The sequence below is a fragment of the Eschrichtius robustus genome, chromosome 1, assembly GCF_028021215.1.
Source record: "Eschrichtius robustus isolate mEscRob2 chromosome 1, mEscRob2.pri, whole genome shotgun sequence".
Classification (NCBI taxonomy): Eukaryota; Metazoa; Chordata; class Mammalia; order Artiodactyla; family Eschrichtiidae; genus Eschrichtius; species Eschrichtius robustus.
This window is the reverse complement of record NC_090824.1, coordinates 47712434-47737470: the sequence shown is the minus strand read 5'-3', so window position 1 is coordinate 47737470 and position 25037 is coordinate 47712434. Positions and strand designations below refer to the sequence as shown.

Below are 25037 nucleotides of genomic sequence, written 5' to 3'. Positions count from 1 at the left end.
CACCTAAGTTCTGTCATCACCTTCTTTACCTCAGGTTCCTGAAAGAATGAACTATAAATAGTAACTGACTTCACTTCCTAACTTCGGGTTCATACCTTAGCCCAATGTGCAATCTGGTTGCCAACTCCACTCTCTTACTCTTCTTTACCTGACCTTCTTATTGCCAAATCTAATTGCCATTTTTCATTGAAATCATAACATCTCTGCTGCATTTTGACAAAGCAGATTCCTTCTTTCTTTGATTCAATTTCCTATGCACTGAACATTCCAGATCCTCCTCATAGTTCTCTGATATTATTTAACTGTCTCCTTCATGGGCTTTCCCTGAGCCCTCCTCTAAGATGTGAGTGTTCCCCAGTATTCTATCCTTTCTTCAGTGCTTCTCCTCATCCATCTATACTCTCCCCTGGAGAAACGTGCCCAATCTCATGATTTTAAATATTTCCTTTATGCTAATGACTCCCAAATCTATTTTTCCAGTTCAGATCTCTCCCTTGAGCTTCAAAATCCAACTGCCTATTGGACACAGCCATCTGGTTTTCTCAGAAATGTTTGATCACATTACCATACATAGCTAGACAGCTAGAAATCAGAAAACCATCCTCAGTTTCCCCCTCTTTCACCTTCCATAACCTATTCTGTCCTGCCAGTTCTGTCATCAATTTATTTCCTCCTCTCCATCTTTATGACCAAGGACTAGTTTCAGCCCTGATTGTTACTCACCTGATTTATTACCATATTTCTTTAACTGATTACCCAACTTCTAGGCTTGTACCCCTCAAAAAACAGTCTTCCCTGCTAGCCTGGTTTCTCAAAAATGTAAATCACACTTCTGTCTAAAATCTGTGATGCTCCTGATCTGATGCTTCTGAATAATTAAATTCAAGATTCTCAGCACGACATTCAAGGTCCCCATCTATTTCTCCAACTTCACTTCCAACACCTCTCTTCCTTATAGTTAGTGAACTGCTAACTATTCCTCCATAGAGACCTTGTTTCCAGCTTCCACTGTTAGAAGTACTGATGAAATCTTCTAGATAGTGAAATAAAAAAACAAAAAGGCAGAAACAGATGAGAAGAGATAGAAAAAAAATAGAGGATTAATTCAAGGAGAACAGTCTGACTAATAAGAGTACCACTTAGAGAGGACATGCAAACATAGGAAATAATCTTAGAAGTAATTCAAGAAAATAGCCAAAATGGAGGGATGGCTATCTAGATTCACTGGGCATACTAAATGCCCAGTCAGTGGATGGAAAATGCCCCTAACAGAGATAAAAATTTCAAAAAGAAGAAAGAAATCTTCCTGGTTCCTGACAAAGAATTGAGAATCAGAAGGGCACTACAGAAGCACTGGAAGCTACAGGACAATGGAGCAAGGCCTTCAAAATTCGGAGAATTCTATAGCCAGCCAAACTATTAATCAAGTATGACAATAGAATTAAGATATTGTTAGATACAAAGAATAATGCACATCTTTAAATCCTTTCTAGGAAAACTCACTGAAAGGATATGATCCAACCAAACAAAGGAGTAAAACAAAAAAGAGGAGACCTGGGTATCAGGAAAGAGAAGATAGTACACAAGAGAGGAGCTAGGGAAGTTCTAGAAGGGAGTTATGCAGCATCCCTACAGAACCCAGATTAGAGGAAGAAGATGGAGGCCTCCAGTAGGGGTGTCTCTAGTTAAAATTGGGACTGGAGGGATACCTGATGTGACTTTCTGAAAAACACTATTCAGAGGAATTTTACAATTGTGTTGTAAATTTGGGAAGAAAAAATGATTTTAAAAAATAGCTAAGCATATTTTTTAAATGAGGCAGCTTTTAATTATAGGAAGTTCAAAACAGCTTTACAATAAAGCAAATGTAACTATAGTATATTGCTTGACTTGCATAGCCGCACAATAAGACAAATGCTGGAAAGTGATTTAACCAAAACTTGTATATATTGTATATGGGGGGGTGGAGGTAGGGAAAGTGGGAATCTGGAATAATATAAAGGTGCTGAATCTTTATCTTTCTTATTAGGAAGTCAAAAGATAAAGCCTAAAATTGATCTAACAAGAAATAGCAGCATAAGCATATTAGTTAGAAATATGGAGGTAAATACAAAAAAAAAACGAGTTAAAGAATTGGAGGGGCTTCCCTGGTGGCACAGTGGACACAGGTTCGAACCCTGGCCAGGGAAGATCCCACATGCTGCAGAGCAACTAAGCCCGTGCGCCACAACTACTGAGCCTGCGCTCTAGAGCCCGCGAGCCACAACTACTGAGCCCGTGTGCCGCAATTACTGAAGCCCATGCACCTAGAACCTGTGCACCGCAACAAGAGAAGCCACCGCAATGAGAAGCCCGTGCACTGCAACAAGAGAAGCCACCGCAATGAGAAGCCCGCGCACCGCATCAAAGAGTGGCCCCCACTCACCACAACTAGAGAAAGCCCGTGCACAGCAACGAAGACCCAACGCAGCCAAACATTAAAATTTTTTAAAAAAATTAATAAAAAAAAAATAATTGGATAGTGGGTCTCAGGGATAGAATAGGGTGGGGCAGTAGACTCCTCTTTTTCAATCTAAGCCTTGTAGTACTAAAAAAAAAATCTTTATGTATTACTTTCATTAAAGAAGAGTATTTCCCAGAAGCTAGGAATTCTAACTTCTCTTCCTACATCAACATCTTGCTGCTCAGCCATAGACACATTCAATTAAGTGCATTCTGATAAGTATTTGGGGGTAGCTATTTGGAATGACAAATTTCGAAAAACTCGAGTGTTATAGCTGATGTGTAAGCAAAAGTAGTTGCTACTTGCCTATCTGGTACTGTTTCCCAATTCTCTCTAGAAAAATATCAGTTCCTGTTGTATTAGTTATCTGTCACCATGTAACAGATGACCACAAACTTAGTGGCTTAAAACAACAAACATTTTTTTTTTTAAATCTATCTCCTTTTTTTAAACTTGTTCAATATGCTTTTTTTTAAAAAATTTATTTATTTTATTTATTTTTGGCTGTGTTGGGTCTTCGTTTCTGTGCGAGGGCTTTCTCTAGTTGCGGCGAGTGGGGGCCACTCTTCATCGCGGTGCGTGGGCCTCTCACTGTCGCGGCCTCTCTTGTTGCGGAGCACAGGCTCCAGACGCACAGGCTCAGTAGTTGTGGCTCACGGGCCTAGCTGCTCCGCCGCATGTGGGATCTTCCCAGAGCAGGGCTCGAACCCGTGTCCCCTGCATTGGCAGGCAGGTTCTCAACCACTGTGCCACCAGGGAAGCCCAACAAACATTTATTATCTCAAGTTTTTGTGGGCCAGCAGTTCAGGAACAGCTGAACTGGGTTGCTTGACTCAGTCTCTCATGATGTTGCAATTAAGACTAGAGCTTCAGTCATCTGAAGGCTTGCCTAGGGTTGGAGACTCTGCTTCGAAAATGGCTCACTCACGTGGCTGTTGGCAGGAGGCCTCAGTTCCTTGCTGGCTGTTCCTTTCCGTGTGGGTCTCTCCACAGATCTGTCGATGTGTCCTCTTGGCATGACAACTGGCTTCCCCCAGAGGGAGTGATCCAAGGGAGAGTAAGGAGGAAACCCCAATGCCTTTCACGACCTAGGCTTAATGGTCGTCTACTGTCACTTCCACTTTATTCTATTTGTCCAGAACAAGTCTCTAGATCCAGGGGAGGGAAATTAGGCTCCACTTCTTGAAATGGGAAGTATCAAAGAATTTGTGTACGTATTTTAAAACCACAACACCCATCAATGCTACATTATACGTTAGTAGGTTAGGAGACTATACTTAAAAATGATTTTTTGAAGATCTAAATACATCTCATCACTGTTTGTTATGACATCACTTTTAATGACCCCTCCTTCCAAAACTAAGATATACCCTACCTTGTCACCTCACTTCTTCTCTATTCTACAATATTTTAAGTTCCTTGAGAACTGATGACATTTCTTAGTCTTTTTGTATCTCTGCTTACCTATCATAGGGTCTAACATATTCACAAATTCATCCAATAGTATATATATATATCCATGTTCTAGGGATACAATAATGAGAAAGAAATAGTCATAGTCCTTGTTTTCCTGGAGCTTATAGTCTACTGGGGGAAAAGACACATTTAATTGCATTTAAACATTTAAGAACACTTATGAATGTATAATTACAAATTAAGCTACATTTTCTGATGGACAGGGATACAGTCTTAGAGGTGCATATAAAAAGGAACAGAACTGTTCTGTTGCAGGCATACCGAAGACAGACAGGAGGGTCAACTGAAGTTGGAATTTTGCCAGATGGGTGAGAGAAGACGAATAAGAGTCAAGGGAGTTTAAAATATTGGTGTGTTATGTTGAAATAACACACTAGTATGTGCTTATAAATATTTTTTGAATTGAATCAAACTGAGCTATATATATATATTTTTTTTTCTTTGCCCCATCCTCTCTTCTTTACTTCTTGATGTCAGAGGTGATATACTCTTGGTATAGTTTGACCGGAATAGTTGCAGCTGAGTGGGAGAAGGGACTAACCCTGCTCAATCCACCTTCCTTGTTTATTGTCTAACTGCAATTACCAGTTATATTTAGAAAAAACAGAATAGAATATTCACACAATATCCATAAGATTTTTTCCTAATAAATTTGAAGGCATCTTTTAATTTCCTAATAATTTTTTTTGTAATTTAATTCACTTAAATTTGCAATTTATATGTATATATAAGATATACCTATTTAAACTCAAACATCCAGGGCCACTGGATAAGATGAGATCAAATGGAGTCTGGGGAACGTGACTGATTCTTTTGGAACAGCAATAAATTCTCCCTAGGAGTAGTGCTGGGAAGAGGTACAGCAATGTGGACCTGTCCCGCAAAAACTGAGGTCATTACTACCCTTAAAATAAATAATTTAAAATAACACTACTGAATGCTTACTATGTGCCAGATGTTGTGTTGATAGCTTACAGGCACACTATGTTAATACTCATGACATCTCTATGAGATAGGTACAAATATTATGCTCATTCTACAGAGATTTTGAGAGATTAATTTGTCCAAAAGCACAGAAAGAAGGCATCTTTATCTTGTGCCCCTTGTCTCTACAACCCGCCCCCTTCCGGGCTCATTGGCCTTCTTTCTGTTCCAAGAAATGAGCCAAGCCCCTTTTCACCTTAAGATCTTTGCATTTGCTGTTTCCTCTGTTTGGAAGGTTTTTCTCCAGTTTGTTGCATGTCTGGCTCCTTATCTCAGATATCTGTCCTAAATTAGTTCTCCTCACCTTACTCTATAACACCACCATGTTTTACTTTCATTATAGTATAGTATTTATTACACTTTGAAATTACTTTTTTATCTTCCCACCAGATCGAACCCTTAGTACCTCATTCACTGAGTGAATAAATGAATAAATAGCCTACTCCTTCTGTACCTGGAGATCCTGGATAGTATTGGGTTATACCAGTAGGCTATCTGTGTTATACCGATAAGCCATCAGGGCTCTTTAGAGAGATATGTATATATTCCCTATTTCATTCTCATCTTGGTTTATTACAAAGTCTTTTGTGGTTCCAGAACAGCAGTGACTTAAAAATACCAAGGCCTCTCAGGGGACAGCGCCCTTGCTCTACCCAGGCTGACCTGCAGGGGATGGTGTATCCGGAGGTCTCCTTCGGTGCACGCCGGCGCCCTAGTGCAGAGAGACGCAGACGTTGGAGAAGTGGACTGCAGAGGCGGGGCAAACCGGAAGGGGCGGTGTCCTCCGCGAACCCGCCCCTCCAGGGAGGCTCTCCTGTCTCGCCCCGCCCCTTCCCCCGCCCGGGCGGCCATGGCCATTCCCGGCATCCCCTATGAGCGGCGGCTTCTCATCATGGCGGACCCTAGAGATAAGGCGCTTCAGGACTACCGCAAGAAGCTGCTGGAGCACAAGGAGATCGACGGCCGTCTCAAGGAGTGTGAGTGCACCTTTCTTTCCACATAATCTCGTGCCTGGACCCGCTCCTGTCTCTGACAAAGCGGAGGCCTTTGGCCGAGCTCGGCAACCGAGCCCCGAGGAGAGAAGGCCTCAGTCCGGAGACAAGGCGCTTTGTCATCCCCGCCTATAGCTTCGGAAGCCGAGCCTCTTCGGGCGTGGAAATGGCCCAGTCTGGTCCAGGTGACAGAGAGAACATCCCCAGTTCTGAGATGGAATTGGAAGATGACCAGAGGGGAGTGGGGAAAAGTGGGTCAGGGATGTTTCCAGGTTGAGGTGCAAGGAGTGCAGTGTTGGTGGAGTCCCGGGACCCGTAGGCGGAAAGAGACTTGAGTCAAAGAAGCTCAAGCAAGAGACGAGACTCGGGTAGTTGGCTTGTTAGTGGAATGGAAAGCCGAACGCGGAGTTTTAAGAGAGAAGGGGTCCATCGGTCAATCATAGTCTTCTTCTTTGCTCGTGTTTTGAATTACTCTGCAAGGCACACAATTTTCCCTTACTCCTGAACCAAAAGAGTACTTATAATTTTTCTTAGTGCACCGTCACTGACAAACCTGAATGGTCTAAATAATGAAGGAGGACCTTAACTGTATAATTCTGTGGCGCTTTATTTAGGTTAGAAAGCCAAAGAGTAACAGTTCATGTGGGTAGGTGAAGTGAGGAAGGGTCTAACTCTTTTATCATTCGGGTTTGTAATCTCAAATCCGGAAGTGTCAGAATGTCAATATCTGTTACGAATGTAACCTAATATGTGCTCAAACAAGTGAGTATTGCCGATCAAGAAAATAAAAACATGGTGCCTTCTCTGTAACATTTCGTTTTTAAACATGTCATCTACAAACGGCATTATTTTTTTTTGTGGTTTGATATAGTGGATATAAAATACACGTAAAGTGAAATAGACTTAAATAAACTTAAATAAAGTGAGACTTAGTGACTTAAACTCGCTCAGATTATTTAGTTTAAAATGTTCAAATTATATTTTTCAGTAAGGGAACAATTAAAAGAACTTACCAAGCAGTATGAAAAGTCTGAAAATGATCTGAAGGCCCTACAAAGTGTTGGGCAGGTATGTAATGGAGTTTGGGGTGTAGAGGGTGATGGTGATTTGTTTTTTTAGCTCTTGGCAAAAAGTAATGCTTTTTTTTTTTTCTTTCTTTCTTAGATTGTGGGTGAAGTACTTAAGCAGTTAACTGAAGAAAAATGTAAGTGTATTAGATTGTTAGTAAAGAAAAAAAGAGCAGACTCCCCTCCCTCCCACCACCAACTTTTGAAATGCTTATTATTTTAATGACTGTAATGAAGGTAGATGATATTCTTGCATAGACTAAGTTGTCTTTCAACTCTTGTCTTTTGGAGAACAGATATAAAACTCAATCTGCCATCAATGTGGGTATATTTATTTTTTACTTTCTATTTTTCAATTTGTTTTTTGATTTTCTTCCTCTAGTCATTGTTAAAGCTACAAATGGACCAAGATATGTTGTGGGTTGTCGTCGACAGGTAACATTTTACATTTCTATAGTGCTTTATAACTGACGAAAGCGCTTTCATATAAGGTATTTAATTCTCAAGGTAAGCAGGTCAGGCATTATGCCCATAACTTCCAAAGGTGACTGGTTCAGGTATAGCTAATTATTAGCAAAGCCTGAACTCAAACCATGGGTTTGACTCCCGGTAGTCTCTACTCTTCTGCTCTATTGCATTGCCTCAGTCAGCTCTACACACTGAGAAATCTAAGAATTTTAGAAGTGAAAAAAATCTCAGATTATTTTATTTTAGTGTCTTTTTTGAAGAGGCCTTAAAAGTATTAGACCTTATAAATTACATTTTATATTTAAACATTCAAAAATATTACTTATAGACTTTACTATAGGCTAAATTGATTTTGTATGAGTTCATTTAAATTAGAATCGGCAAATTGAAATAACTCCAGATTTTATCTTGCAGTCATCACAAAACGCCGACAAATGGCTTTGCATCATTTAGTAGCCTCTGAAGCCAATTTATTTACTACCCTATTCTTTAGGAAGTGTCTTTAGCGAATTCTTATAAACTCATTGGAAGAGCTTTCTAAACTGAGTATTTGTTATGTCAGGTTCAGGTTTTAAAACATTGATATGACGTGGCTATAGAATTGAATTTTTCCTAGGGACTAAATTCAGTCTTAAGATTTTGCCTAGCATATAAGTGGGATGACATTTTCTAAATCAAAATTTCAGATGCCTAATCCGACAGAGGATATTTATGTCCCTTTCAGGGCCCTCTGGATGCCAAAAGTTGGCATTTCTTAGATATTTTGTGGTTGTATGAGGGGCAAGAGAGTATTTGAAAACTGGAAAATATTAGAAAAGCCAGAGTATATATTCCCTATAGATGTAAATGTTGAAATAACTTCATATTCATCTCTATTTAAGCTCTTTTTCAAGTACAGTGGTCCCTCGTTATCCGTGGGGGATATGTTCCAAGACCGCCAGTGGATGCCTGAAACCTGGGCATATACCAAACCTTATATATGCTATGTTTTTTTCTCTACATACATACCTATGATAAAGTTTAATTTAAAAATTATGCACAGAAAGAGATTAACAAAAATAATAATAAAATAGAACAATTATAAAAAAAATATGCTGTTACAAAAGTCATGTGAATGTGGTCTCTCTCAAAATATCTTGTACAAATTTAATGCCTTTTCCATCTTAACTCAGCACTTGTCATGCACTGTTGCTGTAACTTTTGCAGTTTGAGGCGTGACAGCAAAACTAGCACAGGTTTCTTTTTTCTTCTTCACAATTGCATGGATAGAAGATTTGTTCTTACTGTAGATTATAGCAACCTCAGCATATGATTTTTATTTCCTTATTAAGTCGAGAACTTTCCCCGCTTCATTAGGAAGCGGTCTGTGGCTTCTCTTTGCCATATCTGAATGGCCAACATCACTACAGTTGTGCTTTGGGGCCATTATTAAGTAAAATAAGGATTATTTGACCACAAGTACTTAAATCAGCAGGACAGTGGATCTGATAACCGAGAGGGCTACTAAGTGATAAACGGGAGGGATACACTGGACAAAGGGATGATTCACATACCGAGGACATAGCTTTCATCACGCTACTCAGAACGGCATGAAATTTAAAACTTAGGATTAGTTTATTTCTGGAATTTTTCATTTAATATTTTCAGGTAACTGAAAATGTGGATAAGGGGAGGACTACTGTACCTGGCAATTATTCTTAGTTTAATCCATTATATTAAACCTAGTATTTAGCATATCTTCACTTCATTTTAATTGGCTGTAAATCCTAAACTAAGCGCTCTTTGCAAAATCCTGTGAAAAGTGGTCAGTAATTTGTATGATTCTGAAATTGTATTGGCGAGCAGTTTATTATTTCTTTTTGCACTTTTCGAAAAAACGAAAAAATTACAGTTTTTTCTAAAAATAACTTTATTTTTGACAAGTGACAGCCTGAGTGTGATTTGAATCTATTTGGATAGATTCTCTCCACTTCTATCCAAATAAGTTAAATATGCCAATAGATTGTTTAGTATGATTCAACTTAATATGTACAGTTATATATTTACCATAGTGTCTGGCATGTAGCAAAGGCATGAATGAAGGTTGCTGGGGTTTTTTTGTTTGTTCTTTAGAATTTTAATAAAAAATCTCTAAGGGGAAATAGAGTGCATATCCCCCTTATCTCCTATGATCACATAACACATTCTTCCCAAATCTATAGTTTTTAAAATAAATCTAATGGACATACCTTTTAAGATGCTTTCCTTTCCTTCCCCCCTAAATGTTCATTAAGGGATTTCTGTATAAATGTTTTGGTACCAGTTGCCAAAGTCACTGTACTACAGTGCCTAAATCAAAATAATGACCAAAACTATATTAAACAGTGAGCCTTTGAAAGTAAAATATTGCAGTCAATTCCTTCTTCAAAAACAAGGTTGTTGCCACCTCAGACTTTGTATATTAGTGATTTCTCATTTCACACTGAGATTGCACAAAAGGACACTCTTTTAAGGAGCAGAAGGAAATAACTTTGAATTACTACTTTTTATAAACCCTTCCCTTGGGCATGGTGTTTATAATCTAATATAATCTAATATTAGTGTTCTCTCTGAAGGGTAAAAATGATTATTTGGCTTCTAACTATGCTCTTGTTAGAGTGTTATTCCCCTTTTCAAGTGTTTGTGTAACATCTTTTGTTTTACACAATTAGCTTGACAAAAGTAAGCTGAAGCCAGGAACAAGAGTTGCTTTGGATATGACTACACTAACTATCATGAGGTAGGTTTCTTGTACTATTTAGTTTACATCTTATTTTCATGGAGGGAAGATTTTATCCAAAATATATGCTTCTTGAGATCCCTGAATATTTTGCCACTTTTCCGCTTTTACTAATTTCAAATTAATTTAAACATGTTTTTTAAAAATATTTATTTATTTATTTATTTGGCTGCGTTGGGTCTTCATTGCTACGCATGGGCTTTCTCTAGTTGCAGCGAGCGGGGGCTACTCTTCATTGCGGTGCACGAGCTTCTCATTGCGGTGGTTTCTCTTGTAGTGGAGCACAGGCTCTAGGCACATGGGCTTCAGTAACTGTGGCACGCAGGCTCAGTAGTTGTGGCTTGCGGTCTCCAGAGCTCAGGCTCAGTAGTTGTGGCACATGGGCTTAGTTGCTCCGCGGCATGTGAGATCTTCCCGGACCAGGGCTCGAACCCGTGTCCCCTGCATTGGCAGGCAGATTCTTAATCACTGCGCCACTAGGGAAGTCCCAACATGATTTTCTAAGATCACCTACAGGTGCTTGCATAAGCAAGTCATTTATACTCTATTTGTAGGCTGAGAGAAAATACCTTTTAAAAGAAAAATGCACACCTTATCATTACAGGTATTTGCCAAGAGAGGTGGACCCACTGGTTTACAACATGTCTCATGAGGACCCCGGGAATGTTTCTTATTCTGAGATTGGAGGGCTGTCAGAACAGATTCGGGAGTTACGAGAGGTTGGTAGTGTGTGCTTTATTCTCTGAACTTACTACGAAGTAGTATGGGTTTTAAAATGCCTGAAGGGAGAAAGAGGATGTAAAATCACTTTGTCCAAATAGTGTTCACTGAATATTACATATATAATATTTTTGCCAAGAGAATAGCACTGAATGTCTAGCTATGAAAATTAGGGGTTTTTGTTAAATTTGGAGATAATTTGGTGTTTGAAAACTCCTGCTCTTTTTATGACAAAGAAGGAAAAAAAGCTAAGAATAATTGATGTAATCCAATGCCCATACCATCTGGTATTTTGATTATCTTAGTAGTTTAGTTGAGTCAGAGCACATTTGGATAGTGTGTGTAATGTAGTTTTTCCCATAACCTCATTGATTTCCTGTTGCCCTTAAATAGAGTCAGTTATCTGTGCCTTAAATATTTTATTTTGATAAAGCTGTTTGCTGTCATTTAAGAAAAATATTGGCTTTAGCGTGGCTTAAACTTTAAGTTATTACATGAAGAATCAAATAGGGTTGCCTTGCTTCACAGCACAGATAGCTTCTTAACAATTCTCTTTTAAGCAAATTACATTGTTGTATTGATTTCATCTTAATTTAGGATGGAAATACTCAGGAATGAATTTGATTAATTGGAACGGCTTACATTATCTGATTTAAGCCCTAAACCAGTAGTTTTCAGACTTCAGCACTTTAAATCTTCTGGAACTCTTACTAAAGATACAGATTCCTAGGCCCTCTGCATGGTTTTGATGCAGTGGCTTGGGGGTGGGGCACAGGAATTAGCATTTAAACAAGCATTCCAGGTGATTATGAAACCAAGTTTTTTTTTTTTTTTTAACCATACTTGAGGAAGCATTGGCCTAAGCATAAATGAAAGCCTATTCTTTTCACATTGTAGTTAATGAAAAGAGGAAGAACAAGTGCTTCATGAAACAGTGAAATCTTTTACAGTGATTTGCTGCATCAGCCATAGGAGCAGAATGAATCTCTCTCACACACACACAGACACACGTACACACACCAAGGACATGCAGTATCCATCTGCAGACAATTGCGAATATTAATTTCTCAAAATTTTGGCGTGTCTTAATCATACCTCATGGACAGAGTTATTCGGTAGAGGTTTATCTCTCAAGTAAAGAGTTTAAACTGGGCAGTCAAATCCTCACTTTTGCTGTTCTCCACTTTTCTTTCTTTGAATCAGTTTTAGAACATTGAGAGCAGAATTTATGTTTTTTTTAAGACTACTATGACAAAACGCCAACATAAGAAAATTTTATGTACCATTTCTCTTAGTGGCAGTTATATCTTACCAAAGTTCCCCATTTTATAATTATTTTTTGTTGTATTCAGATGCACAGTAGTGTAATCTTTTTGTTTTTTTGCTTAACTGATTTTTTGTAGTGTTAATTTTTTCGTTGAGGCATAATTTACATTCAGTAAAATTCACATGTTTTTAAGTGTACAGTTCAGATGTGTTTGACAGATTATAGGCCTGTGCAACCATCACTCTAGGCAAGTGTGTGGTTATTTTAACAAGTGTGTTAAATAATAAATAGTTCAAATTACCACATGCTTTTTAATTAATTAATTTAAAAAATATTTTAAGATTTTTAGATTTAAGAGATATCTTACATCTACCTGAAGAAAAACCTCTAATATAAATGATTTTACATAGCACTGAATTCTAGCTCTATTATGAATTATGATGTATGTACGTAACTCTGCTGATAGTTTACTTAAAATATTTGAAAGTACATCAGAATCTTTACTGACTTTTTAAGAAACATGCAACTTCTTTTCTAGGTAATAGAATTACCTCTTACAAACCCAGAATTATTCCAACGTGTAGGAATAATACCTCCAAAAGGCTGTTTGTTATATGGACCACCAGGTTGGTATTAAATCATGTCTGCCCCACTGAGCGAATGAATGAATGAAGGAGTAAAAAAATGAGATGGAGATATTTAATGTGACAATTCCAGCCTTCATTCTGTTCAGAGTAAGGAAGGGATTGGGGATGTGTGTCTATTTTCTTAGTCTTGCTTAGTCCTCTTGTGCTTCATAGGATATATATATATCTAAACATGCCATGTGATTCTAAGCAATGGTCTTGTGTGGTTCACAGACCTCTGGGTGTCCCAGAGACACTTTCAGGGATTCTGCAAGGTGAAAACTTACTCTTACAATACTAAGATGTCAACACAGTGACAAAGAAAAAGGCAACTCACATCTGTGCTGATGGTGCAAAGCAATGAGGGTAAAGCTACTCATGCCATAGCGTGAATCAATTAAGTCAGTGGCACAAAATGGTATAGTAGTCATTGTCTTCAGGGCCACTCACATTTGCAGTATTTTTTAAAAAAGATGTCAGTTTCACTTTAAAGTGTCCTTGCTAAAGGATTAAAAATATTAACTTTTGATCCTTGAATAATGTCTTGTATTCTGTGATGAAATGGAAAATACATATAAAGTACTTCTGTTGCATACTGAATAAGATAGATATCTCCAGGAAAAGCATTTGTGCGATTATTTGAGTTGCCTGCTGAATTAGCTGCTTTTCACAGAATGCCATTTTTACTTGAAAGGATAATTTACGGTCAATTATCAGACTGGTTATTGGTTACCTGGCACACTTTTTTTTTTTTTTTTTTTTTTTTTAATGTTTGGCTGTGTTGGGTCTTCATTGCTGTCCGCGGGCGTTCTCTAGTTGCAGCGAGCAGGGGCTACACTTCGTTGCACTGTGCGGGCTTCTCATGGCGGTGGCTTCTCTTGTTGCAGAGCACGAGCTCTAGAGCGCAGGCTCAGTAGTTGTGGCGCACGGGTTTAGTTGCTCCATGGCATGTGGGATCTTCCCGGACTAGGGATCAAACCCATGTCCCCTGCATTGGCAGGCGGATTCTTAAGCACTGTGCCACCAGGGAAGACCCTGTACACATTTTTTAAAAAAAATGAATGAAGTTAGCCAATCATGTTAAACAACTGACACCATCTGTAGCCAGTGATAAAATTTGAGCTTTCAAGCGAAAATTGAGTTTTTGAAAACTTTACGTCCGGTACTATGAGCTTGACAACTTTCCACTGTGTTTGTGAATACAAGACAGGATGAGATCGGAGATGGTATTAACAAATGTGATTTTTTAATATTATATAATGGAAAATGCCAGTATTTGGAAGATTTTCATAACCCACTGAATCAGTAGTTTCCAAATAAATACTTGATATTACAATATCATACGTAGGCAAAGGTCCACTCTGTTCAGTATAGCCCAATGTATTTGAATGTACAAGTTTCCATCATGGTCTATTTGTAAGTTGGGTTTGATATATTTCTAAAGTTATGTATTCAGTTTGCTTAAAATAAAATTAGAAGGGATATTTTGAATAAAATTTTAAATTTTAATATTGAGAGTGGAAGTGCTTTGGGATTTTAAATGATTTTAAATGCTTTTATTTAAGACTTAGTTTCCATTTTGCAAAATTTACTATTCAAAGGATTACATTCTTAAAGGCTTTTGAAAATTTGTTTTACTTTCCATTAAATTAGGACTTCGTTTGTCATTCCTAGGTACAGGAAAAACACTCTTGGCACGAGCTGTTGCTAGCCAGTTGGATTGCAATTTCTTAAAGGTAAAGGGAAGATTCTTTTTGTAGCTGTTGAAAATAAATTTTATTTGAATTGTCCTATGTTTACCATAATGTTTTTCCTTTAATCAGGTTGTATCTAGTTCTATTGTAGACAAGTACATTGGTGAAAGTGCTCGTTTGATCCGAGAAATGTTTAATTATGCCAGGGACCATCAGCCATGCATCATTTTTATGGATGAAATAGATGCTATAGGTAAGAATAACACTTCTTAAAATTTATTTTAAACTTTTCTTGAAACTGTTAGGAATATTTTTTAACTCTAAAAGAACTTTTTCCCTCTCTTTTCACCTCTAATTGCAACTTGTGTGAAGTAGCAAAATGAATTGAATGTTACTTTTAAAAAATTCTTAAGAAAGTTTAACCACTCTTAATAAATAACCTTTAACATTGAGAAAATGATAAACATTATACCAAAATCAATTCTAATTTTGTCAGTGTAATTCTTGTTAATTAATTTTCATCTTAATGTTTTAAACCCCAGACACTATCATTTTCATATTTTCTTAAATGATGCTTAAAGAGGAAAGGAGTAATGCATATGAGTTTCCACATCATTATTTTAGGTGGTCGTCGGTTTTCTGAGGGTACTTCAGCTGATAGAGAGATTCAGAGAACTTTAATGGAGGTAATATTTGGTAAAGCCTGTTTATAAAGAAATCAATGTTTATAAAGTGAAGAAGTGAACATTGGATATTTGAAGGTCAAAATATGGACAATGGTTTAAATGAAGAATGCACTTAAGTATGAAATTTGAAAGTACAGTATTGATAGGAATGAACACTTTTCTTTACCACAGTCTCTAGTAAGAAAATGAGTACTAGAAAATAATAGGGATATCTACAAAATTTCATTTGATTTACAGCTGTACCGTTCTACATTTTTTCAGCAGACTGGCCATTTAAATAATTAAATTATATATTGTACTTACATTGTGAATGTGATTTTGTGTTAGTTTTATTCAGCTATTTTATGAGTGACATATTAAAACTAGTGGCAATAAATGAGTTATAATTATGTATGAGGCTGCTCTAAAAATTACTAATACTTTCCTCTCTTTACTGCTGAGAATGAAAAGAAACTAATATAGTTTTGATTATTGAAGATGGATGATGGGATATTGAAATGTATATTAAAGTCTTTTCCCACTCCAAATTCTGTGAAAGTGATGGCAAGATTCCAAACACATTTTCCAACTCCTATAAATAGATAGGTAGCATAGGTAATGCATTGTCAACTTCTGTCTCAGTAAGGGTATTTGAAAATTGTTTTTTATAAATTATATTGTCTGCTCAGAAAAGACAGTATTTTAAAATTTGTTGTAGAGTCTATTAGAAGCCTTAAATTGAGGTATTTTTTTAAAAACACAGATACTAGTTTTATTCATGTAGCTGATATGTTGTTAGCTAACACTTAGGGTATGTTAGACCTATTGGCATGAAGAAATAGACATATTGTCAGGCTAGCTTTGTTTTAAAGAGTTTGTTGAATGCAGTTAGATTTTTCAACATTTATTCAAGAAAACTTTAGGACTTGAAGGAAATATGTTAGGTATCTCAGTATTTCTGTGTATAGTAGAATTATTTGAAAAGATATTTAATGGATTTATTATCAGGTTTGCAGAAAATCATTGTTTCCAGTTATCCTGATGTAAATTTTATGTCTGGCATACCATAAGCTCTTGAAACATTATTTTAAAAGTAACTGTAACAAAAAAATTCGAACATTGGAAATCAGATCCACATAACTTAGTTTCATAATTCTTGACTGGATGGATGCCTTCAGATTTATTAAAACTATCTGATAGATTATTCAACTATGTACCTTTTTATAGCTATCTTGGAGACTTCCCTGGCAGTTGAGTGGTTAAGACTCCGTGCTTCCCCTGCAGGGGACACGGGTTCAATCCCTGGTCGTGGAACTAAGATCCTGCATGCTGCAAGGCGCGGCCAAAAAAAAAGCATTAAATAATCTATCTTGGAACTTTTAGGATGGAAAATATATCCCTTTATGTAAGAGAGAGAAAAAAATATGATTCCATCAAATGATCATTCTGCACATCACATATGTATCTGTAAGCAATACATTTCATGGTCTTAGGCATATAAAAGGTGTGTGCTATGTGTTTTTTTAATGGTTGGGATGTTTTATAAAATGTGCCTTTGATTTATATTCACAAATATATTCTTAGCTACTGAATCAAATGGATGGATTTGATACTCTACATAGAGTTAAAATGATCATGGCTACAAACAGACCAGATACACTGGATCCTGCTTTGCTTCGTCCAGGCAGATTAGATAGAAAAATACGTGAGTTAAGCTTTTTTGCCTGCTGTCCATTTCCCTTTGTCTATGTCCATTTCTCTTCCCATACCTCCTCCTCACCCCCTACTTTATTTAAAAAACAAAAAACCTGACTGCAAAAGAATTTCTTATAATTTTCTTATTTTCAGATATTGATTTACCAAACGAACAAGCAAGGTTAGATATATTGAAAATCCATGCGGGTCCCATTACAAAGCATGGTGAAATAGGTAAGCAAATAACCTATTTTATATATATTTACATTTGGTAAATGAAGTAAAATGCTATTGGATATCACTGATAGTCTACCAAATCTAGTTTTAAATTCAGGAAACATGGTGGTCTTGAATTTAGCTTATAGTTATTGAGCATGTGTTGTATGCTAAGAATTGTTCTAAGTCCTGAGGATATAGCAGTGAACAAAACAGATAAATTCCTGCCTTTATATAACTTACATTCTTGTCAGGAAAGACAGGTGAAGAAAGTAAAATATTCACTTGACCCTTGAGCAAAATGGGTTTGAACTGCGTGGGTCTACTTATACGTGGATTTTTTTTTTTAACTAGTAAATGCTACAGTACTACCTGATTGAGGTTGGTTGAATCCACAGATGCAGAACCGTGAACATGGAGGGCCGCTATGAGTTACGCACAGATTTTTGACTGTGCAGAGGGTTGGTGCCCCTAACCCCGATGTTGTTCAGGAGTCAACTTTATGGTATATTAGATGATGATAAGTCCTATTGAGAAAAATAAAGCAAGGAAAGGAGAATAGGTAATGCCAGGAGCAGGCATGAATGTATACATTTTTGAATAGAGGTGGGGAGGAGGAAGCGCAGGGAAGGTCTTACCAAGGTGATTTTTAAGCAGTGACCTAAAAGGTGAAGGAGCTAAGTATGGATATTTGGGGGAAAATCATGCAGAGGGAACAGCAAGTAAGAAGGCCTTGAAGTAGGTGCGTGCATGGAACATTCCAGGAGCAGCATAGAGGTCAGGGTCTCTGTGGCAGAGTTATTGGACGGTAGCAAGTGAAATAAATCATAGAAGTAATGGGGGTCAGATTGTGTAGAGCCTTACTGAGGCCATTGTGTAGGAACTTTGGCTTTTGTTTTTAGTGAAATGGATACCATGGGAGAATTGTGAGCAGAGGAATGATATGACCTTACTTTTTATTATTTTTAGCTTTGTATTACAGAAAATTAGAAATATGTAAAAGTAGAGATGAGTATAATCTTATCAGGAATTCATCCCCCAGCTTCAGTAATTAACTCTTGGCCAATCTTGCTTCATCTGTAATCTCTCCCACTTCTTACCTTCCCTCTGGATTTTTAAAAAGCAAATTCCAGTCATTATCATTTCATCTGTAAATATTTCAAAATTCACTTACGTTAAATAAGATCATTCTGGCTGCAGCTAGAGGGACAAGGATAGAGACAAGAGGATCTATCAGGAGGTTATTTCAGTAATGCAGGCAAAAGATGATGGTGGCTTGGCCCAAGGTGGTAGCAAAATCTTTTAAAATAATGAGATTCTGGACATATTTTGAAAATAGAGGTGACAGGGCTTGCTAATGAATCGGATGTAGGGTGTGAACTAAAGAGAAGAACCAGGGAAGACTTAGGTGTTTTACTCATGCAACTGAACAAATGGAATTGCCGTCAATTAAAGCAAGGGAAGACTGGAAAGATGAGGTTTTAAAGGGAGAATGAGGAATTTGATTCTGGCGATATTTAACTTAAGATGCCAATTAGATAGCCAAGTAAAGATGTTGATTAGTAATTCTGTGTTCATCAGTAGTTCATTGGGGTGGTCTGTGCTAGAGTTATAAATATGGCTAATATCAGCATAAAAATGGTTCCAAGGAAGAGAATGTTGATAGAGAAGGGATTCAAAAACTGAGCTAATTCCAGCATTAAGAAGTTGAGAGGAAAAAAAAAAAGTTGAGAGGAAGAACCATCAAAGGAGACTGAGAAACGTTAGTCACAGAGATAGGAGTTAACCAGGACCTGGTGGTGTCCTGGAGAATAAATGAAGAAATATTATAGGGAGGGAATAATTTCCTGTCAAATGCTGACAATGGGTCTGATAAGAAGAGTTCTGAGATTGGATTTACTATGTGAAGATCATTGGTGACCTTATCAAAAGAAATTTCTTTGGAGTGGTAGGAGTGAGAGCCTTGTTCAGACGGATATCAGAGAGGTGGGGACAAGAGGCATTGAGTTTAGACACCTCTTTCAAGGAGTTCTCTAGCGAAGGGGAGAAGAGAAGAAATGGAGCTGCAGCAGAAATGGAGATTAGGACTTCGAGTTTTCTTTAAGATGCATGAACTTACAACACTTTTTTTTATGCTCATGGGAATGATCTAGGAGAGAGATACAAGTTGATAATGTGCTTTTTTTTTGAAGAGAGGTTGGCTTTGTCTATGAGCATAGACTTCTCAGGAGAATAGGAGGAGAGGCAGCATATATAGATGCTGATGATAACAGGTTCTTAAATATGGCAGGTACTTAGAGAATTTTTCTTCTGAATACCTTTATTCTCTCAGTGAAATAGAAAGCAAGTTAAGAGTGAAAATGGGAAAGTACTGTTAGAGATTTGAGGACAGAGGAGAAGTTACAAAATAGTTATCTATAGAAGTGAGGGACCGGACTAATGTAAAGGCCAGCAAGCCATGTATTCTATTGTGGGCTAAACTCTGTATGCCTTCTGTTTTTGTAAATAAAGTTTTGTTGTAGCACAACCACTCCCGTTTATTTACATATTGTCTATGACTACTTTCCCACTACAGTGGCAGAAATGAGTAGTTTTGACAGAGACCATATGACCTACAAAGTCTAAAATATTTACTGTCTTGCCCATTACAGAAAGTTTGCTGACCCCTGGACTAGAGGCATCTAGTATAATTGCCAAGCAACTTTAAAAACTTTTTAAAAGTTAGTGGTTGGGCTTCCCTGGTGGTGTAGTGGTTGAGAATCTGCCAGCCAATGCAGGGGACACGGGCTCAAGCCCTGGTCTGGGAGGATCCCACATGCCACGGAGCAACTAGGCCCGTGAGCCACAACTACTGAGCCTGCGCGTCTGGAGCCTGTGCCCCGCAACAAGAGAGGCCGCGGCAGTGAGAGGCCCGCGCACCGCGATGAAGAGTGGCCCCCGCTTGCCACAACTAGAGAAAGCCCTCGCATAGAAACGAAGACCCAACACAGCCAAAAAATAAAATAAATAAATAAATAAAAGTGCTTTGCCACGTGGAGACCAAGTACCCTACCTTAAAAGACAAGCCTTTAAAAAAAAAAAAAGTTAGTGGTCCAAAATAATTACAAATAGTTGACCATTGCCTTTCTCATTACTCATGTGAAAGTTTTGAGTTGGAAAGACTGAGCTGAATTTACCAGCTTCTTCCAATACTGAGCTCTTGCTAGGTGCCAGATGCTGTGCTAACCTTAGGAATTTCTGCTCTCCAGAAGCTTACATGAACTTGAACCTGAGTGAAGACTAATTAATGAATTATCTGTGTGATTTCAAATAGAGATTGACATACTCCAGATTGCCTGACAAGGGTGTCTTATCACAGTTTTTCACATTGTAGTAGCCTGTGTGTCTCTTCTCTCGCTGTTCTACATCAAGTCCATAACTGCTACCTTAAACCAGCAGCAGCTCTTCGTTTCGTCTGTCACGTGGATAGAAAGGTCACTTAACTATTACTGTTAATCATAGATCTGATACCTCAACACTTGGAGCTTTCACAGAAACCAGAAAAGCTAGCCAATGTTTAGCATTTAAAAATTCTGTATGATAAAATGATGTCTGAAGACTATTTTTGGTATATTTTATATTTGCCTTATGTGATTAAATTCCATTGTGGTTACAGTTGGTTTTGAATATTCTAGATTTATTCAAATTAGATACTTGGTTACAGTTTTAATAAGAGTCATAGCTTGACAGATATCTAAAGTTCACATGCGCTTAACAGTTTCTCTGTGTAGAAACAGGTTAAGGTGCTTTCAGATCTTGATATTTCTTGGTTTTAGAGTTTTAGAAGTATGTTTATTTCTGCTTGGTGCTGGTTTACTTAACAGAAGTATTAATTTTAGTTGTCACTATTGTGGAATGTTAACAGAGATGATGCCTAGCTGACTAAATTCAAAGCAAGCCCTTAAGTTAAATTTTCTGTATGGGAATAAATCAAAAAAAGGTCTCCTATTATTATTTTTTTAACTGATTTCCAGTATTTTTCCTAAACAGATTATGAAGCAATTGTGAAGCTTTCCGATGGCTTTAATGGAGCAGACCTGAGAAATGTTTGTACTGAAGCAGGTAAGGGTTTAAAGTACAGTTTTTACTATTGATTTTGATTTGTTTAATTTGCTAAAAATGTGTTTGGGTTTGTCCAAAAGCAGAGCCTGAGCTTTGCAAGGATTTGAGTGCTTGTTATTTTCTGGGAAATTGATTCCAAGAAGTAGGAGAGAATAGGGCAAGTGAGATGGGAAGAGGGAAAGCTGTTATAAGGGTGCATCATTGAAGTAACTGTTGTAGGCAAGAGGGGTTTGGTTCTGATGAGACCTCAGAGAAACATACAGAATTCTTTCCAGGATTATCTGGCTGAAATATGGGAGACTAGAGCATTGATTTACCAGCTGTCATCCTCCATTCCTCCGTGGGATGAGATTTGCCCTTGGGGATGTTAACTCCTTTGCACTTATGGATGCCTTAGGGTAGAATGTGGAAAGACATGCATAGTGATAGCATGCTGTCCCCCTGGAGTAAGTCTGAGACTGTACAGAGCTATCTGCCACACCTGTGGCTGAAATCCGACTGGGCCAGCACTGGGGGTGTCTGCTACAAAATGGATGACATGCCTTCTGATACTAGCCTGTCAGTAGTTACCTTTGAAAGATTGATTTATGAATTTTGTGTTCATTCAACTTGTGGAAATGTAGTAGTTTTTCAGTATAATTTTCTCTGTGGATTGTGTGATTTTATTTTTATTTCCGGTACCAAGTGGCTTTAAAACCATACATACAGTCATTTAGTTTTTGTCCTCCACACAGAATCTTAAAATTAAAAAAAAAAATCTACAGTAGATTTTATAGTTACTGACTTTCATAGGTTGCATATGAACAGTTTTTAAGTATTACAATATGTGATTTCCTCTTGTTTTCATATCACCTTTAGCCTTATTTTAACATTTCTTGTAAATTCAACAGACAGTGTTTAAAGAGGCTGCTCAGACATGGCTTCTCCATAGGAGTATCTTCATGGGTGTACTGTGACTCAGTAGCTGGATCAAAGATCTGCAGGTCCAGAAACTCTCAGTACAAATCACATAAATCATGCTCACAAAGACTTATTAGTAAACAAAAATATTAAGAGGTAAGCAGTCAGTAGCCTGAACTACTAGGGGTAACTTATGACATTCTCCTTTCAAAATCTACACTAGACCAAATAATTATTAGAAGATTGCTTTGGTGAAAATGGAATCCAAACAAAAGCAGTATCGAAATCTTAAAGGCTGATACCATTAAATTATATTCTCTCTTTTTCCACATATTTTTTAAAAGTTTATTTTTAGCTATTTCCAATAAAGAACTATAACTTCTGTATGGATTAAAATTTAAGTTTTTTAAACTTCTCATCTGGGGACATACTGAAATTCTTGAGTTTTCTTTTTATTAGTCTTCAAGCCTTTTTTGTTAACATATCTTTCTGTGAGTTAAAATATACTTGATTCAATTATAGTTGTCTTTTTCCATTCAAATCCTGAGATTGTCATCCTTTTTGGATTAGAATGTATCTCAGATTCACTCATTCACTAAATAATGATTTGGAAACAGTAATATGCACAAGGTTTGGAAAAATAACTTGCCTAATTTAGTTACAGCCTTCTAAACAGGTTTTAAAACTTCACTATTACAAAAACCAGTCATTTCCATTCACCTGATTTCTGAGGACAGCATAGAATGACTATTGCCAAGATTCCTTATGTAGAAATCTTGAAAGGGAAGACAGGAAGTAACCCTTGCAATTTTCTATTGCAACCCACTCATTTTATGTTAGTGAAAATTCAGTATAAGCAGATCCTCAATGAAAATAGTAGTAGGATTCATTTAATTAGTAGATAGTGATAACTTACCAGCTTTAAACTTATCATGAAATGAGGATTGTCTCAAAATCTGGGACCCATGTCTATGACACAACTAATGTTTTAAAAAAAACCAGAAACAAACCTTTTACCTCCTTGTCAAGTAGTATTTGACAAGTAACTTGTCAAAAACTTGAAAGCAAAAACTGAATGGTGATATTTGAATATGAAAGTCATATAAAATACCAATTTGTACATAAAAAAGGTAAATTTTCTCACATGAATAATGACACTGATTTTTGTTGACTTTCTTTAATTCTTATTCTCTATGCTTTTGATTATTAACAAGGAAAAGCTATCAAAATTACTGAGGTGTTTTGTGTTTTCCCGAACCATACATGTGCCCCCTGCTTCCAGGGGATTGCTGCCTGTAGACTTAGGAAACTTCTGCCTAAAATGTGTATGTGTTGTTGATAGTTGGGTTTTGTTTTGTTCTGTTTTGTTTTTTCAAGATGACATTGGATACAGGGACTGTGTGAGGTGGAATTTAAGTATACAGATAATTGTCTCACTGTTTTCTAGCTTTTGGTTTGGAAAATAGCGCTCACTATAGTTACGGAAATTAATTGAACAATAATAGTGGTTTTTAGGAAATTAGAACTGTTGGCTGAGAAGTAATACATCTAAGCTCCTTCACATTTATTCCATAGAATAATATTATATTATTTAGTTTTCTTTAAAGTTTTTTTGAGATATAATTGACATATTAGTTTCATGTATACAACATAATGATTCAGTATTTGTATATATTATGAAATGATCACCATAATGAGTCTAGTTAACATTCCATCATCACACATAGAAATGTATTTTTTTCTTGTGGTCTACTCAGTATCTTTCAAATACACAATGCAGTATTAATAAGTATAGTCACCATGCGGTACATTACATCCCCAGGACTTATTTATTTTTTAAGTGGGAGTTTGTACCTTTTGACCACCTTCACCCATTTCAACTACCCTCTCCCTTAGTTTTCTTATAATAAATAATTCACATATTAAATATAGCAGTCATGTTGTTTTATTCTCCACAGGTATGTTTGCAATTCGTGCTGATCATGATTTTGTAGTACAGGAAGACTTCATGAAAGCAGTCAGAAAAGTGGCTGATTCTAAGAAGCTAGAGTCTAAATTGGACTACAAACCTGTGTAATTTACTGTAAGATTTTTGATGGCTGCATGACAGATATTGGCTTAATGTAAAAATAAAGTTAAGGAAAATAATGTATGTATTGGCAAAAATGATCTCATTAACAGAGTATGAATAAAAATGTGTATGAATAACATTGTAAAAATTAGTAATTCAGTAATTCTACTTTTAAGAAGTATGGAAGAAATTTGTATGTTTGGTAATGTTGCATTTATTGCAGCAGAAGTTATAAAAGAAGAGTATGTTGAAGCTTTTCGTATTTGCTGTGTATTTTGTAAAACCTTGAAAATGGTTTGAGACAGTAGTACCAGGTAGCATTTCTTATGACTTATTTTATATCATTTGTTTTCCTCATCCTAAAAAGTTTAATAAAATCTGTTTGGTTCAGTTCTCCTACATATAGTCTTGTCTTTTATGAGACTACATTTACTATGGTCTAAACTATTTAATAACCAAGATGAAGTTGGGTTTAGATCGTAGACTTTTGAATTTTATTTTAAAACAGTACCTATACTCAGTGTTCATGAGAGCATCTTGTTATATGTAACATAGATGTGTGTCTATATATATTCCTCCTTCCAGAAAGCCTTTATTTATTCTCCACCTACTATGATTAAGCTGTGTGATAGTTAATTGAAATAGTACATGCACATCCATAACCATTTTTTAGATTATGATTAAAAGTAACATTTGCTATTTAAATGTGACTTGGTTTTCTTGATTTATGTGAGATGATAGTTCCCTTTTGAGGAGGTTTGTACACTCTTCTCAGAAAGATTCACACATACATACACACAATTTTGCATATATTAAAACTTAGGAGATTTATTA

The 25037-nt window shown here is 36.7% G+C and overlaps 1 protein-coding gene across 1 annotated transcript; it reads left to right on the top strand.

Annotated features, from left to right (window-relative positions):
* The first annotated feature begins 5813 nt into the window (after window positions 1–5813).
* On the top strand, window positions 5814–24602 carry PSMC6 (proteasome 26S subunit, ATPase 6). The gene is made up of 14 exons (XM_068545409.1): window positions 5814–5940; window positions 6944–7023; window positions 7120–7159; window positions 7405–7457; window positions 10181–10248; window positions 10853–10967; window positions 12774–12861; window positions 14536–14597; window positions 14685–14808; window positions 15180–15241; window positions 16805–16925; window positions 17069–17149; window positions 21161–21232; window positions 24091–24602. Exons 1-14 carry the CDS (start codon window positions 5814–5816, stop codon window positions 24207–24209), a joined length of 1212 nt encoding a protein of 403 aa, XP_068401510.1. The 3' UTR covers window positions 24210–24602.
* The last annotated feature ends 435 nt before the right edge of the window (window positions 24603–25037 follow it).

What these genes read in the sequence shown, in the direction of transcription:
- PSMC6 (XM_068545409.1), top strand. Translation starts at nt 5,814, where the DNA reads ATGGCCATTCCCGGCATCCCCTATGAGCGGCGGCTTCTCATCATGGCG. An exon ending in GCAGTTAACTGAAGAAAAAT is followed by an intron (nt 7,160 to 7,404) that starts GTAAGTGTATTA and finishes TTCTTCCTCTAG; the next exon opens with TCATTGTTAAAGCTACAAAT. An exon ending in CAGATTAGATAGAAAAATAC is followed by an intron (nt 16,926 to 17,068) that starts GTGAGTTAAGCT and finishes TCTTATTTTCAG; the next exon opens with ATATTGATTTACCAAACGAA.